At 42.0% G+C, this 18,039-nt stretch overlaps 1 protein-coding gene across 1 annotated transcript in view; it reads right to left on the minus strand.

Annotated features, from left to right (window-relative positions):
• Nucleotides 1–230: 230 nt before the first annotated feature.
• Nucleotides 231–18,039, minus strand: part of PRSS38 (serine protease 38) — a 38,314-nt gene continuing 20,505 nt past the window's right edge. The window contains exons 5-6 of the mRNA XM_019755020.3: nucleotides 1,110–1,249; nucleotides 231–667 (exon numbers count right to left, since the gene is read on the minus strand). Of these exons, the coding sequence (XP_019610579.1) occupies nucleotides 419–667; nucleotides 1,110–1,249 (389 nt within the window). The 3' untranslated portion in view covers nucleotides 231–418. The remainder of the gene's footprint in view (nucleotides 668–1,109; nucleotides 1,250–18,039) is intronic.

Here is an 18,039-nt window from a genome sequence, read left to right on the forward strand (position 1 = left end):
TGTGTGGCCGTCCTTTCTAGAGGTGCCGTGTTTGGTTTGAACTTCTCCTCTCACCCTGGTGTCTTGTCATTTTGACAAGGTCACTCTGTGTGCATGAAGGAACCTGCATTCCGGGCGGAAAGGAATCTGCATTCTGGGTGGAAAGATGGACTCAGGACTTCCAGGATGCTCGCTTTGTAAATTTTTAATATCTTAACCAATCTAAGGTGCCAGAGCACTCAGCCAGGGCACCTGCTCTCCCTGGGCACTCTACCCCTCTGTGGTGAGACTGGCTCTGCCTCCCTGGGTGTGGCCCTGTCTCAGCCCCTTCCTGACACTGCTTTGGCCCAGCTGGTGGCACTCACCTCACTCAGGTACCCAGAGACCTGAGGGGCTTAGCAGGGACAGAGGCATACAGTATAAGTAAGCTGGGGCTTCCTCACAGCATTGGCAGGACAGCCAGCATGGTCACAAGGACGGTGGCCCCCAGAGAGGAGGAGAGGGCAGGGACAGGCTGAGGAGGTGGGGGTGTGTGTTCTATGTGATAACGGATCCATGTTGAGAAATAGGAGACTCGGGCATAAACTGCAGGATACATAGGGAACTCACAACCACGGCCCCAGCTCACTATTCCAATTTGTACCCAGACACGGTTGAATTCACAGACGAGTGGGCCCCCAGAGTCACCCTGGAAGAAAAGAGGAGTTGCCTGTGAACCGGGAGACTGGGGTCCGCTGCTGCCTCCTGCACAAGGGTGGCCCAGCACTCACCCTGCAGGGCTGGTCCCAGAGCCCCTGCACTCCACAGCCCCACCTTGCCAGTGCCTCAGGGCAATAGTCAGCAGGCAAGGCCCCCAAGCAGGCACAGAGCCCTGGGCTGCTGCTCTGGCCAGTTCTGAGGTCCATGTGGCATTGGGCACTGACTGGGGCCTGTGTCCTGTCTGCATATAAGCCTCCCTGAGGTCTCTCCCTGCCCCCCCTCCCCAGCCTATGGTAATGTACTCCCAAGCCCCTCAGGGGCCAGGCCTTGTGGGACCACCCACCCACTCAGTAGAAGTGCTCCCAGGTGCTCAAAGCAGATGAACACATGAAAGTCCCAGACTTGGTCCCCGTCCACATGGTGGAACACACCTCACACGCAGTCTTCACATTCCTGAGGTCCCCGGCACACATCATGTCTGGCAGAAGATACGATGTGTATCCATATAGCTGCTGACACAGACGCAATGGGATCAGAGGCAGCTGTGCCTCCTGCAGATGGTTTGAGGAGCCTATTGGAAAGAAGTGCAGGCCCCATGAGAGGTCCTCCCAAGCCTGTCCCCAGGATACACCCAGCCCAACCCCACGGCTCAGTGGGTTCACCCAGCGGCTTCTTTTACTCCTGCCCTCTGCTGGCCCCCTCCTCTGCACCAGGAGTCAGGCTTTGGTCAGTGAAGTATGAATATAAACATCACATGAAACTTTCTAAGAGAGACAGAAGAGCCAGGACCCATTGGAGCCAATTTCCTTCCCACTGTTGCAGCTTGAGTGCACACAGCTCTAACAGCTCAGTGCCTGGCTGACTCTGGGCTGACAAGGTGTGTACAAGCAAGGAACCTCCGAGGTTTGTAGGATGTCACCCCTATGTCCTCTCTATGCCACAGGATATAGTCATGGGTCCCAGAAACCTTGAGTTTTCCTGACCAATGTGTGAGTGGGTCTCAAGGCTCCACACCAGCTTGACCGTAAGGAGCCATTCTTATAGGCTGAAGACCTTCTGACCAGGGTGGAAGCGGGGCTGTATTTGGGGAATTTGTTTTAGAGCTGACGCATGGGTACCTTGAGGGGAAGAGAAGTAAAGAAGAATGTCAGCAGTGCCTGTGCTTGCTGCTGGCTGCATTGGCAAGGCGATAGCAGGAAAAGAGGCACAGAAGACTTAGACAGCACACACAGAGACAAAGAACATGTGCACGAGGCCACGGACTCAGAGTGCAGTGCTGAAAGGGGCTGCCCCATCACATACAGTTAGGAAATGACTCTGAAACTACCAAGCCAGCTAAAAATCTGCCTGCGGCCTTTCACTGTGGCCACAGTGAGGCAATGGGAATGGACTGGCACTCCCTCCATAAATAAGGAGTAAACATATCCATATAGGAAGCAATAATTTTCCCATTGGACATGAGGCAGAGCAAGGCTATGGTCCCTGAGAAAAAGGGACAGGCCAGGTCTATGAGGGCCTTACCTCCTGCCTGGGGCACTTTCCAGGCTGTGTAGTGCAAGGAGGAGCACCGACAGCTGGAATCTGTAAGGCGCATGCTAAAGGGAGAGTGCTCCAGAGAGAAAGAGCCCCAGAGGGCAGGCACACTGGGGACTGATGGACCCTAAGCCAGGACTGCAGAAGGTACAATTCCACAGGGAGGGCAGAGAGTGGCCAGGTTGGACTTCACTGTGCAAAGAGCACATATGGTGCTGGGAGGTGAGTTCCAACCAATCAACAATGGAGAGTCTTATGGGATACCCAAGACATTGGGAAAGACAGTGTAGAGATGGGGGGAAATATCCCTGTCATGCTCACATGGACACCAAGGGCACACAAAACCATGCAGAGGACCACAGTGATGATCTGGCACAAGCTGTCTCACCTTTGACAGGGCACAAAGGAAGAGGTACAGCACAGAGATGGGTGGGAAGAAGTCAACTGTAACATCAATGAGTTCTTCAATGCTGGCAGCATGTCAGGTCCGGATAATGGGAAACCAGAAGAGGGAGGTTGGCACTCATGGGTAGGTCTTTCCTCAGGTCTCCACTGGGAGCTCAGGAGGAATATTGGGGGCAGGGAAAGGACCAGAGAGAAGGCCCCTCAGTGCAGATGTTCAGGAGGTGGCCAGCTGCCACTGGAGACCCAGACAACAGTCTGCTTTCCTTCTTGCATAGAGCAGAAGCCTTCCATCAGTGTGTGGGGGTGGGCACAGTATATTCCTGCCCCCAGGGCCTGGCACAGATGCATTACTCTGCAGGAAGGGCAGAAACAAGGCCGATGTCCCTGAAAAGCCTCTGGTCCCAAGAACCGGTAACACCAGCGGTCTGCCTGGTCTACTGCAGACACAGAGGTCTGCTGCCATGAGGGCAAGAAGATAGAACATTTATAAACATTTACTCACCTAATGACACAACATTAAAATATATAAAGCAAAACCCCACAAAATTGAAGGGAGAAATAGAAAGTTCTATAATAATAGTTGGAGACTTCAATATCCCACTCTCAATAATGAAAGAACAACTAGACAGAAGATAAATAAAGATATAGAGGACTCAAACATTTTTATAAACCAGCTAGTATAACAGGAAAGCTAGTATACAGAGCACCCAACAACAGCATACATGTTATGTCAAGTGCACATGGGGCATTTTCTAGGCTAGACCATGTTAGGCCACAAATTAAGGCTCTATGGATTTTAAAAGATAGATAGGACAAAAGCTTCACAGCATTGCTCTTGGCACTGATTTCCTGATTATGACACCAAAAGCACAGGCAACAAAAGAAAAATCGGCAAATTGGACTTCACAAACAATTTTAAATGTTGTATATGAAAAGACACTATTTACTAAAGGAAAAAGGCAACCCAAAAAATGGGAAGAAATCTTTGCAAATAATATACCTGATGAGGGATTAATACCCCAAATATATGGAGAACTCCTAAAATTCAACAACAAAACAACCAATCTGATTTAGAAATGGGCAAAGAACATGAATAGACATTTTTCCAAAGAAGACATATTAATGGCCAATAAGCACGTGAAAATATGCTCAACACCACCAATCATTAGGGAAAAGGAAATTAATACTATGAGATAGCACCTCACACCCATTAGGATGGTTACTATCAAAAAAGCAGAAAAGAACAAGTGTTGGCGAGGATGTGGAGAAATTGAAATCCTTGTGCACTGTTGGTGGGAATGTAAAAGGGTCCAGCCACTGTGGAAAATGGAGGTTCCTCAAAAAATTAAAAACAGAATTACCTTTGACCCAGCAATTCCTTTTCTGGGTATCTACCCAAAAGATTTGAAAGCAGGGTCTTGAAGAGATATTTGTACACCCATGTTCATAGAAGCATTATTCATAATGGCTAAAAGATGGAAGCAAACCAAGTGTTCACTGACCAGTGAATGGATTACCAAAGTAGGGCATACACATACGATGGACTGTTATTCAAAAGGAAGGCAGGTATGCCACAACAAGGATGAGCCTTGAGAACCTTGTGCTAAGTGCAATAAGCCAGTCACAGAAGGACAAATACTGTATGATTCCACTTATATGAGGTACTCAGTCAAAATCATAGATGCAGAAAGTGTAATAGTAGGTGGTTGCCAGGGGTTGGCAGGAGGGCAAAATGGGGATTTATAATTTAGTAGGTATAGAGTTTCAGATTTTACAAGATAAAAAGAATTTTAGTGATTGTTGGTGGTGACGGCTGCACAATGATGTGAATGTGCTCAATACCACTGAAGTGGACATTTAAAATGGTTAAGATGGTAAATTTTATGTTGTGTGTATTTTAACACAATAAAAAAAAAAGGAAAAAATTGTGGTGAGAAGTTCTCTCAAACGGTCCATGGGACAGGACCATGAAGTGAACACAAACTAATATTACTATCCAATCTCCCTGTTTGAGAGCTGTGTACATGGCAATGCATCAAATTATTACTAACAAACTCAAAAGAAGACCATACGTGAACCAGTGGAGAATTTTTTGAACCAAGAATTAGGATGAATCCCACTTTGTGCCCCTAAGGGCCTAAGAAAGAGACAAAGCACAGGCTTGTGGAATGATGCTGATGTCTGAGGAGGGAGAGAGGGCTGGATCACTTCAGGGAAGGGATCCTGGAATGAGAGCCCCTTGGAGGGGGGTATGATCTGGGCCTGCAGAAACAGCGGGTGTGCATCCTCCCACCCACCACACACACCCCTCCGCAGACACTGGAGTGCAGATAGTTGTAAGATTAAACTGGGGGACGAGTGTTGGTCCTGGGACATGAGTGGTCCTGGTTTCATGGTGACCTGAATTTGGGCTTTGGGTTGATAGTTTCTTGGATGTAGTTAAAAATGAGACTACGGAAAACTATGTTCGAGGATTGAAGGTTTAAAGCAACAGTAATACCAATATAATGTGCAGAAGTAAAATAGAAAACAATAGCATAAGGAGTTGAAGGGGGAAAGGGAGTTATACTATGTCAAGTGTTTACATCATCTGTTAAGTAGTAAATGACAAATTTAGAGGACATGAACTGCATTCATGGATCCAGTTCTCTATGGTTTCCTGCATCTAAGCCCTTTGCCACGTGTCTCTGTAGACACTGCCATCGGGAGGTGTGATGCATTTTCCCACTCTTTAGATCTGAATTATGCCATATGACATGCTTTGTCAGTGGGATGGATTTGAGCAGACTTGTTGCAAGTAGAGGCTTGGAAAAGCACTGTGTCTCTCCACCACTGCCTTTGGACATGGCCCAGCAAGCCACTGGGCAGTGGAAGATGCATGGATCAGGGTCCAGTGCTCCAGCTCAGTCTATCACAGGCCGCTCACAACCACGTGAGCTTGATGAACGCCTACCACCATATAGTCTGTTGTAATGCAGTGTTATTGTGGCAATAGATAAACGATAGATATCGGTACCTAGAAATTGGTGGTTTCCATAAAAATAACAAAAATGTGGCATTGGTTTTGGGACCTGTTGGACAAAAAAAAGGTTCCTATAATATAATCTAGAAAAACAAAAAGGAAATGGATCAAGGAGGTTGGGAAAATGGAAACCTGTGGTATGAAGTGGCAAAACTGTTGCCAGTGGTAATTTGGAAGATAAAAAATGTACTCAATGAACTCGAGAAATTTGGCAAGATAATTTCCAGGCAGAATTATGAAAGTCAAGTGGTTGCTTCTGGCTGAGTATAAGGTACTACAAAAAAGATGAACTATTCTGAGCTCTGCCAATTCTTGAGCAGAGGCTAGAGGGAGCATAATAAAGAAGGGGTCAGCAAACTTCCTGTATGGGACCAGGCTGTTCAGGCTGGACCATCTAGTAGCAGGTATTCAACTCTGCCATGGGAGCAAAACATCCCCAGACAATATGCACATGGATGGGTATGCTTGTGTTCAAATTAAACTGTATTTATGGACATGGAACTTCGAGGTTTAAATAATTTTCAGGTTTCATGAAATCTTCTTCTTTTGGTTTTCTGTCAACTGTTTAAAAATGTGAAAACCATTGGAAGCTTGCCAGCAACACAGAAAGCACTGGGTGGGACTTGGCCCATGGGATGTAGTTTGCTGATCTGTGTGAGTGAGAGGCTGCGTCCTCTGGATTGGAAATGAAATTGCTTGGTCTCAATCAAGAGCGTGGCTGTCAGTGCCTCTGTTGAAACCTTGAAAGAATTAAGATAGTGCCTAGTAGATGTTCCCTGCTGGACAAAAGTGACTCTAGAAATCCTAAAGAGGCAGTCCCATAGCACCCTATGCCCAGAGAGACAGCGACCGGATATAGAGACGAAGATGTCAAAAAGAACTGGGGGGTGGTGTGGCTTGGGAAGCTCAGGAAGTCACTTACAGACGTATAAAAGTGTTGCCTGTCTGGGCTAACAGGTAACGAGATGCTCAAAATGTCGAGAGGTCTCTGGGCCCTCAGGAGAGGCTGGGAAAGTTACTCAATGCGGTATTTTTCAAGGCTCTTTTAAGAACTAGCCAAGAAAGATGTCTTAGAGAATAGTGCCAAGAGCCATGGAAAACAGTGAGTCATTCAAAATCTTGGCAGGTTTATTGTAAAAACTGGGGAGCTGATTCTAAAATTCGTATGGAAAAGTAAAGGACCCCAAATGCCAGTGATGATCCTAAGGAAGAGACACAGCTGTGGAGACCGTGCACCACCAGGCTCATTATATAGCTGCAGGACTGCGGCAACACAGAGACCCCGGAACAGAAAGCTCAGAAGTAGACACACACACACACACACACACACACACACACACACACACACACTATTTGACAAAGGTGCTAATACAATTCAGTGGGGAAAGGAGGTCTTCTTGCTGAATGGTGTTGGATCAAGTAGATGACCTTACAAGAGGCAAATCTTCATAAACACGATAAAAAAGGCCTTATGTATATAAGAAAGAACACGATAAATTGGACTTTGTCAAAATTAAAAGCTTTTTTCCAATTAAAAGTCATATTAAGAAATTTTAAAAAGCCACAGTCTAGCAGAGAATATTTGCATAGCTATCAAAGTACATGTATCCAGAATGTATATTGAATTCCTATAAATCATAAAATGTCAAGAAGCTATCACTACACAATGGTCAGCATAGCTAAACTGAAAAAAGACTAACACTATCAAGTGTTGGCCAGGATGCGGGGCAACTACCGTGTTTCCCCGAAAATAAGACCTAGCCAGATCATCAGCTCTAATGCGTCCTTTGGAGCAAAAATTAATATAAGATCCGGTCTTATTTTAATATAATATAAGACCGGGTATAATATAATATAATATAATATAATATAATATAATATAATATAATATGATATAATATAATATGATAATAATATAATATAATGTAATGTAATATCAGTCTTATATTGATTTTTGTTCCAAAAGATGCATTAGAGCTGATGGTCTGGCTATGTCTTATTTTTGGGGAAACACGGTAGTGGTCTCATACATTGCCAATGGGGATATAAAATACATAGCCAGATTATAAAGCTGTTTGGCAGTTTCTAATAAAATTAAATTTACTCCCACCCTATAGTCAACATGTTCTACTTCCAAGTATATTCCCAAGATAAACAAGCGTGTGTGTTCACCAAAAGACTTGTACCACAATATTTATTGCAGACATAGTCATATGACCTAAATACTGGAGACAATGCAGATGTCCACCTTTAGGAATACGGATAGAGAAACTTTGCTATGTTTATACATTGGAACACTACAAGACAGAAAAGCAAGATGAACAACATGGGTGACTCTCAAAAACAGTAGGGTGAGGGGAAGAAGACAGACACAAGGAATCCATGCTGTATAACTTCATAAACATTAAGAATCCACTGCCAAATCCAAAATTATGAAGCTTTACCCCTATGTTTTCTTCTTAGAGTTTTATGATAACTCTTACATTTAGGTTGTTGATCCATTTAAGTTTTTGTATGTGGTGTTAACTTCACTCTTGTGCATGTGAACATATGCGTACAGTTGTCCAACCACCATTTGTTAAACAAACTATTCTTTCCCAAGTGAATGGACTTGGCACCCTTGTCAAAAATCAGTAGGCCATAGATGTACGGGTTTATTTATGGACTTCCAATTCTATTCCATTGCTCTATATGTCTGTCCTTATGCCAGTACCACATTGTTTTCATTATTGTAGGTTTGCAGTAAATTTTGAGATCAGGAAGTGTGAGAACTTCATCTTTGGTTTTCTTTTTCAAGATTGTTTTGGCTATTCAGGGCCCCTTCCAATTCCATATGATTTTGAGGATCGCTGATTTTTCATTTCTGTAAAACTTTGGAATTTTGATAAAGATTGCATTAAATATGTAGATCACTTTTGGTAGTGTTGGCATCTTAACAATAAGTCTTCCAATCCAGGAATATGATCTGTCTTTACATTTATTTACATCTTTTAAAATTCCTTTCAGCAATGTTTTGTAGTTTTCAGTATACAAGTCTTTCACCTCCTTTGGTAAATTTATTCATGAGTAATTTTTCTTTTGGATGACGTGGAGTTGTTTTCTCAATTGTTCATTAAGGTGTATAGAAGCACAACTGATTTTGTGTGTGTGAATCTTGTACTCTGCAATTTTGCTGAATTTATTATTGTCTGTAGTTTTTGTTTTATGATTCACTGGGATTTTATACACGTAGGATCCTATCATCTGCAAAGAGAGATAGTTCTTCATTGTCAATCGGGAAGCCTTTCTCCTCTCCCTCTCCCTCTCCCTCTCCCTCTCCCTCTCCCTCTCCCTCTCCCTCTCCCTCTCCCTCTCCCTCTCCCTCTCCCTCTCCCTCTCCCTCTCCCTCTCCCTCTCCCTCTCCCTCTCCCTCTCCCTCTCCCTCTCCCTCTCCCTCTCCCTCTCCCTCTCCCTCTCCCTCTCCCTCTCCCTCTCCCTCTCCCTCTCCCTCTCCCTCTCCCTCTCCCTCTCCCTCTCCCTCTCCCTCTCCCTCTCCCTCTCCCTCTCCCTCTCCCTCTCCCTCTCCCTCTCCCTCTCCCTCTCCCTCTCCCTCTCCCTCTCCCTCTCCCTCTCCCTCTCCCTCTCCCTCTCCCTCTCCCTCTCCCTCTCCCTCTCCCTCTCCCTCTCCCATTTCTCTGTCTAGAATCTGCTACAATATGGAATACCAGTGGTGAAATTGGGCATTTTATCTTTCAGTCTTTCTCCACTGAGTATGATGTTAGCTGTGGGTTTTCCACAAATGCATTTAATCTTGTTGAGGAAGTACTTCTCTATTCCTAGTTTTCTAAGTTTTTTTTTTTTTTTTTTTTTTTTAAATCATGAGAGGATGTTCGATCCTGTGAAATACTTTTTATGCATCATTTGAGATGATCATGTGGGTTTTTTTCCTTCATTCCTTTAATGTGGTATATTATTAATTTGTGTATGTTGAACCTCCGTTTTATCCATGGATAAATCTCACTTTGTTGTGTGTAATCCTTTTAGTATGCTGTTAGATTCAGTTTGCTGGTATTTTGTTCAGGATTTTTGCATCTGTATTCATGAGGGATAGTGGTCTGTGATTTTTTTTCTTTTGGTTTCTTTGTCTGGCTTTGGTGTCAGTATAATGTTGGGTGCTCCCTCCTCTCCTAGTTTTGGGAGCATTTGAGAAAAACTGGTGTTAATTTTTTTTTGAATGTTTGTTAGTATTCACTAGGAGAGCCATCTGCTCCTGGACTTTTCTTGGTTGGAAGGTTTCTGAATACTGACTCAACATTTTTACTTGTTATAAATCTATTCATAATTTTAATTTTTTCTTGAGTCAAATTTGGTAATTTGAGTGTGTCTAGGAATGTTTTCACTTCATGTAAATTATCTAATTTGTTGTCAGAATTATTTGTAGCATTTTCTTGTAATCCTTTTTATTTCTGTAAGGTTGGTTGTTCCCTGTTTCATTTCTGATTTTAGTTTTTAGTTATTTGTACCTTGTCATTTTTTTATAGTCAGTCTAGCTAAAGGTTTGTTTATTCTGTTCTTTTCAAATAACTAACAATGTTTCATTGGCTCTACTGTTTTTCATTCTGTATTTCTTTTTGCTCTAATATATTATTTCCTTCTTCCTGCCAGCTTGGGTTTACTTTGCTCTTCTTTTTACAGTTCCTTAAGTCAGAAAGTGAAGTTATTTATTTGAGGTAGACTTTTTTTTTTAAATGTAAGCTTTTACAACTATAAATTTCACTGAGTACCACTTTCACTGAATTCCATAAGTTTTGGTGATGTGTTTTCATTCATCTCAGAATATTTTTAAATTTAATTTGTGATTTCTCCTTTGATCTATTGGTTGTTTAAGAGTTGTAGGCTATTTTTTGAAATAAGGAAAGTAAACCTTACTGAAAGAAGTATAATACAAGGAGTAACGGAATTGGATTAACATGTGCATAGCCAAATAAGCGTGTTCTGTATAAAATAACTGTAAAATGACTAATCTTGGTTGTATAAAAACAGCAAGATGGAATTCAAATTCTGGAAAACAATAACATATTAAAACATAACACATAAAACATAAGATTATATATATTTATACTTATAAATATATAGAGCAGGGTCCTTTTATTCCTTTGGGAAATGAGTATGTTCAGGTGTGCATGTTAAAAATTTAAGAGACAAGATTAAAAATTGGACATTTAACTTACAAAAGAGTAGAGAGTAAAATAGTAATACAAACAATTAGCCTTTTGGAAATGGAGAAAGGCAGGAAAATATTTAAAAGAAAACAGTAAACAGATAGTACAAAATAATAATTTAGAAATAAATCTACACATGGGACTTCTGGCTGGGGTGGAATAAAGATGTCAGCAAATCCTTTCCCAATAAACAAGTATAAAACTGGACAAAATCATTAAAAAAAAAACATTGCCTATGTTTCCTTCTAGGAGTTGTATGGTTTCAGGTGTTACATTTAACTCTTTAATCCATTTCGAGTTTATTCTTGTATATGGTGTAATAAAGAGGTTAAGTTTCTTATTTTTGCATGTGTCTGTTCAGTTTTCCAGACATAACTTAGGAAAGAGACTGTCTTCACCCCATTGTACATTCTTGCCTCCTTTGTCATAGATTAAATGACCACATAGGCGTGGGTTTATTTCTGGGCTTTCTATTCTGTTCCATTGATCTATGAGTCTGTTTTCTTGCCAGTACCATGTTTAAATTACTATGGCCTTGTAGTATAGTTTGATATCAGGGAGCATGATACCTCCAATTTTGTTCTTCTTTCTCAAGATTGAGTTGGCTATTCAGAATCTTCAGTAGCTCCATATAAATTTTAAGATTATTTGTTCTAGTTCTATTTTGATAGGGATTGAATTGAATCTGTAGGTCACTTGGGGTAGTGTGCACATTTTAACAATATCAATTCTCCTTATCCATAAGCACGGTATATGTTTACATTTATTTGTACCTTCTTAAATTTCTTTCTTCAATATCTTATAATTTTCTGAGTACAGATCTTTTATCTCCCTCATTAAATTTATTTCTAAGTATTTTTTGATGCAATTATAAATGGGATTGTTGTCATTCTTTTTTTGTTGTTTCATGTGTACAAAACAACATAATGATTAGATATTTATATACTTCACAGTGATAACCCCAATAAGTCTATTACCCATCTGACACTGTACATAGTAATTACAATATTATTGACTATATCCCTTATGCTGTACTTTATATTCCTGTAACTGTTTTTTAATTATAGTTGTTATTTAATATTATTTTATATTAGTTTCAGGTGTACAACATAGGAGTTAGACATTTATGTAATGTATGAGGTGATCCCCCCGATAAGTCTGGTACCCATCTGACACTATACATAGTTTTTACAATATTATTGACTATATTCCCCATACTGTACTTTACATCCCCATGACTATTCTGTAACTACTAATTTGTACTTCTTAATCCCTACACCTTTCTCACCCAGCCTCCAACTCCCCTCCTATCTAGTAATCATCAGTTTGTTCTCTGTATCTATGAGCCTGTTTCTGTTTTGTTTGTTCATTGATTTTGTTCTTTAGATTCCACAAATAATTGAGACCATATGTCTTTCTAAGTCTGACTTATTTGTCTTTCTAAGTCTGACTTATTCCACTTAGCATAATACCTTCTAGGTCCTTTATTTCCTTACTTTCTCTTTTGATAGATTGTTATTGGTGTATAAAAATGTAATGATTTCTGGATATTAATTTTGTATCCTGCTACTTTACTGAATTCATTGATCAGTTCTAATAGTTTTTTTGGTTGAATCTTTAGGGTTCTCTATATAGTATCAGGTCATCTGCAAATAATGACAGTTTTCCTTCTTCCTTTCCAATTTGGATGCCTTTTATTTCTTTTTCTTGTCTGATTGCTATGCCTAGGACTATCAATACTATGTTGAATAAAAGTGGTGAAAGTGGACATCCTTGTCTTGTTCCTGATCTTAAGGAAAATGCTTTTAGCTTTCCCCCATTGAGTATGGTGTTAGCTGTGGGTTTGTCACATATGGACTTTATTATGTTGAGGTATGTTCCCTCTATTCCCACTTTGCTGAGAGTTTAGCATAAATGGATACTGGAGTTTGTCAAACACTTTTTCTTTATCTATTCATAGAAGCACATGATTTTTATCCTTCATTTTGTTTATGTGGTGTATCTCACCTTAACTGATTTGCAACTATTGAACCAACCTTGCATCCCAAGAATAAATCTCACTTGATCATGGTGTATGATCTTTTTTAATGTATTGCTGAATTTGATTTACCAATATTTTGTTGAGGATTTTTGCATCTATGTTCATCAGGGATATTAGCCCATAATTTTCTTTTTTTTGTAATGTCTGTGAGGCTTTGGAATTAGGGTAATGCTGGCCTTGTAAAATGAGCTTAAGAACCTTTCACCCTCTTGAATTTTTTGGAATAGTTTGAGAAGGATAAGTGTTAATTCTTCTTTGAATGTTTGGTAAAATTCACCTGTGAAACCATGTGGTCCATAACTTTTGTTTGTAGGGAGTTTTTTAATACAAAGGATAAAAGAAAAAAGTAGGAAGGAACATTTGTAATTACATCAATAAATTAAGGGATTCACACAAAAGAAGTAAAAAGAATGACAAAAACATAAAGGTGGAGGAGGTGAGTAAAATTTGTAGTGATTTGAGAATGTGTTTGAACTTAAATGACCATCAACTTAGAATAGACTGATATAAATATAGCTTGGTATATATAAAGCATATGGTAACCATAAACCAAAAACCTATAAGAGATATACGAGAAACAAAGAGAAAGGAATCCATAACACTATGGAAAGCCATCAGCATACAAGAGATCAAGAGAATGACAAAAGAAAAAAGAAGTACAAAAACAATCAGAAAACCATTAATAAAATGGAAATAACTACATATCTATCAATAGTCACTTTAAATGTAAATGGATTACATGTTCCAATCAAAAGGATAGGGTGGCAGAGATGACAACATAGAAATGGCAGTGTGAGGAGTGCTTCCTGAAATCTCCCCTGGAAGTTACAACAAATTGAACAGCTATAATTCAACAAAGGACTCCCTGCTTATCACAGAGGAGTGCCTGAGAGACCTGCAAATCAAATCAGCTGAAGGTGGGCAAATTAGGCGAGTGGGGGAGGAGAGAAGGGGGAAGTGCAGAGACGTGGGTCATGGGGCCCCAGGACGCACACCAGAGCTCGCTGCAGCCTCGGGAGAGGGAAGAATCCTGGCTTCAGGAGCATTCCCTGTGGCCTAGAGTTTGGCCTGAGGGATCAGCATATGACTGCTGAACCCAGCATTTGGGGCAGAGACCTCGAGTTAGAACTGTGGTTTATGCCCTCACTGCCAAATAGAAACAGAAAATAAAGACATGGAGCCTGGCCACCTCCGCCCCCACCCTCCCAGAGCTCATCCCTCTACCCCGACCCTCTGCCCTCCAGTGTTAGAAGCGGGCTATAAAAGAAATGATCTGGGGTGGTCAGAGCCACAAATGCACTAGCCGCCTCTCACAGCCCACCCTGCTCCCACCTGTCTGGGAGGATCCTTGCAGGGCAACCAGAACCACTGAGACACACAGGCTCAGCATCAGGCTGCAGGGGCAGCACTGGGATTTCAGAAGCTCAGAACTCTTTCACCCTCCACATCCTACCACGGAAGCAGTGCCCTGAGACCAAGGCGACCTGCTCACAGAAGAGAAGCCCACCTTACAGTGGCTGGCCATGGTATTCTTAGCGAGTTTTTGCAGGCTAGAGAAGAAACTGCACTGACTTTGTAGAAACCACCAATCATACCCCATAGCATCCAGGAAGCCTGCCCTGCCCTTCTAGAGCTGCATTGCCAGGGGCACTGTATAGAGCATATAAAATGTATTATATATGTGGATTGAGGTTTGCAAAACCAGTTGTTTACTAGTAGGGACAGAACTATGGCCACATATGTTTGAGACTGATAAGAGTGAAGTAAAAAACATGTTTTTGTGTGAAACATGAGCATAACAAAATTGAGTGATAAACACATTTACCAAACAACTTCTGGTTGTCACCTAAGAGGTAAACAGGTCCAAGGAAAAGAGGATAAAAGCAGAACTCCAGAGCAATGCCAGGAGTAGTCCACTGGGCACTTCAGCTAAGACCCTCCGTGAGGCTCTGAGCCAGACACTATCTGACAGAGTCCTCTGTGAGGTGCAAGGCGCAATACCAGGACTCTCCGAAGCTCTTCCTTGCAAGACCAGCTGCCTCATACCCGTCGTGGGCCCAGTCATCTCTCCCGGACCAGGGACCTTCTTCAGTTTGATTGACTCTGGGACTTGGTTCGTTATTAAATCCTATTCTATTCTGTGTAACCTTCTGTGCTTACCAGAGCATTGGCCTCTGGAGGGACATTGGCTCCCAAATAAAGCTGTGTTACTCACTCTATCTGAACCTGAGTCCCGGGACTTTGTTCCCCACTCATGTCATGAGTACCACACAGGTACGTAGAGCCCTGCCGAGGGGTTAATGTCCTCTTGGCTTTCAGGAATAGACTGAAAATGTGGTGACTGTCCTTTACAGGCGCTATCAACAGCCACTCTGGGAGCCTGGTGGCCGGCCCTACCTCCATAAGCTGTGAAGAAGGTTTTTTACAGCAGTGGACAACCCACAATGGCCGGGTGAGATTGCTGGAGGGCATAGATGGGTGGTGGCTGGACTTAGCATTTTTTTCTTTTATTTCTTTTTTTAATTTCTTTTTTTTTCCCGTTTTCCCCCCTGTTTTTTTGGTTTGTTTGGTTTTGTTTTTTGTGTTTTGTTTTGTTGTTTTCTGTATTTTTGTTTGCTTTGATTGTTGGTTGTTCCTGTGTGTGTGTATTTGGGTTTCTGTGTTGTTGTTTTGTTTTGTTTTGTTTTTTGGGGTGGTTGTAGGCCCAGCACCAGTCCAAGAGCTGAGACTACACTGAATTTGTAGAAGCCACTGACCACACCCTTTACCCCCTGTAACCCTGTCCTGTCTACTTACAGCTGCATTGCCAGGGGCACTCTGGGAGCCTGGGTGACTGGTCCCACCCCAACAAACCATGGAGGAGGTTTGTTACAACAGTGGACAATCCGAAACAACCTGAGGAGATTTTGGTGGTGAACAGAGATCCCAAAACTGCACCGCAACCGCTCGGGACCAGCTCTCAGGAATTTGTGAGCCTGAGGTGGAGGCTGGCTGCAGTGTCCTTGGGGCACTGTACAAGCTGGTAACAGGCCATGTACAGGCATGAGATCTGAATCTGCATTAAAGTTGTGAAAACCACCGGTCACATCTCATGACTCACTTGAACTCCATCCCACCCAGCTAGTGTTGTATCACTGAGGGCACTCTCAGCACCAGGTCAACCAGCCAGACACATGCTTCTAAGGACCCTCTTTCAACAGCTGGGCCTTATGGGCAGCTGACAGGTGGCAACAGGCCTACGGGGCCCTGGGCCTTTCAATAAGTTGCCTCAGGCCCAATATGGGTGGCAGCCAGCCTCAGTTCACAGCAAGGCCACCCCCACATGCTTCCAGAGCCAGCACAGGCAGCAGCCAACCACATACAGCATTGAGGAACCTACCAGGTAGCCACAGGCAAGTAACAGACAGGGCTGAAATTGCCGAGCATGAGAACCTCACCCAAGAGATACCAGAAACAACATACCCAGAGGCCAGCATCAGACCACACCTGAGTACTACCTGGTTTGACCTACAAGCAGCACATCCAAAGGGAATTCTCAACAGACACAAGAGCCCACAGGGGTGAAGCCTCCTCTGAGGGGTCAGCTCCTACACAGCAGGTCATACACTGTGGGTATAGCCCATCCTCATAGTCAGACTGGGATGCAGTCCCACCCCCTGACAAGACAAAAGCAATCAAGGTTCAACTACAACAGGAGAGTGCAAACAACACAAGGGACACCTCTGGAACACATGCACAAGAGATTAGGGGGACTGCACAATTCTACTACAAAGGACACACACTACATAAGGCCACCCAGCAAAGACTGAGAGACATAGGTGATCTACCTAATACATAGAAGCAAACACAGTGTGGCAGCCAGAATGAGGGAACAAAGAAACATGTCCCAAATAAAAGAACAGAAGAAACCTCCAGAAATGGAACTAAATGAAATGGAGGCAACCAATCTACCAAGACAGAGTTTAAAATACTGATTATAAGAATGTTTAAGGAACTTAGTGAGGATTTCAACAACGAGATAGCAAGCATAAAGGATATAGAAAACATGAAAAGTAACCAGTCAGAAATAAAGAACACAATAACTGAAATGAAGAACACACTAAAAGGAATCACCAGCAGATTAGATGAAGCAGAGGATTGAATCTGTAATTTAGAAGACAAGGTAGCAGAATTCACCCAGTAGGAACAATAAAAAGAAAAAAGAATAAAAAACAATGAAAATAGTTTAAGAGAACTGTGGGACAACATCAAGTGCAACAACATTCGCATCATAGGAATACCAGAAGAAGAAGAGAGGGAGCAACGGATCGAGAACCTATTTGAAGAAATAATAACTGACAACTTCCCTAATCTGGTGTTACATACAAGTCCAGGAAGCATAGCGAGTCCCAAACAAGATGAACCCAAACATGCCCACACCAAGACACATCATGGTTAAAATGCTAAAGGTTAAAGACAAAGAATCCTAAAAGCAGCAAGAGAAAGACAACTAGTTACTTACAAGGGAGCTCCCATAAGACTATCAGATGACTTTTCTACAGAAACTTTGCAGGCCACAAGGGAGTGGAAGGAAATATTAAAAGTGATTAAAAAACAAAGACCTGCAGCCAAGATTGCTCTACCCAGCAAGGCTATCATTTAAGGAGAGATAAAGAGCTTCTCAGAAAAGAATAAGCTAAAGGAATTCATTACCACCAAGCCAGTATTGCAGGAAATGTTAAAAGGGCTTCTCTAAGCAGAAGAAAGGTGAAAACAAACTAACTAACAAAGACCAGAAATATGAATTAAATGGCAATAACTATGTACCTATCAATAATCACTTTAAATGTAAATGGATTAAATGCTCCAATCAAAAGACATAGGGTAGCTGGGTGTCTAAGAAAACAAGATCCATGCTTATGCTGTTTACAAGAGACCCACCTCGGATAAAAAGACACACACAGACTGAAAGTAAAGGGATGGAATAAGATATTTCACACAAATGGAAACAAGAAAAAAGCTGGCATAGCAATACTTATATTGGACAAAATAGACTTTAAAACAAAGACCATAATAAAAGACAAAGATGGGCACTACGTAATAATAAAGGGATCAATCCAACAAGAGTACATAACCCTAGTAAACATCTATGCACCCAACATAGGAGCACCTAAATATAT

The sequence above is a fragment of the Rhinolophus sinicus genome, chromosome 5, assembly GCF_057876585.1.
Source record: "Rhinolophus sinicus isolate RSI-liver-muscle chromosome 5, RSI-T2T, whole genome shotgun sequence".
NCBI classification, from domain to species: domain Eukaryota; kingdom Metazoa; phylum Chordata; class Mammalia; order Chiroptera; family Rhinolophidae; genus Rhinolophus; species Rhinolophus sinicus.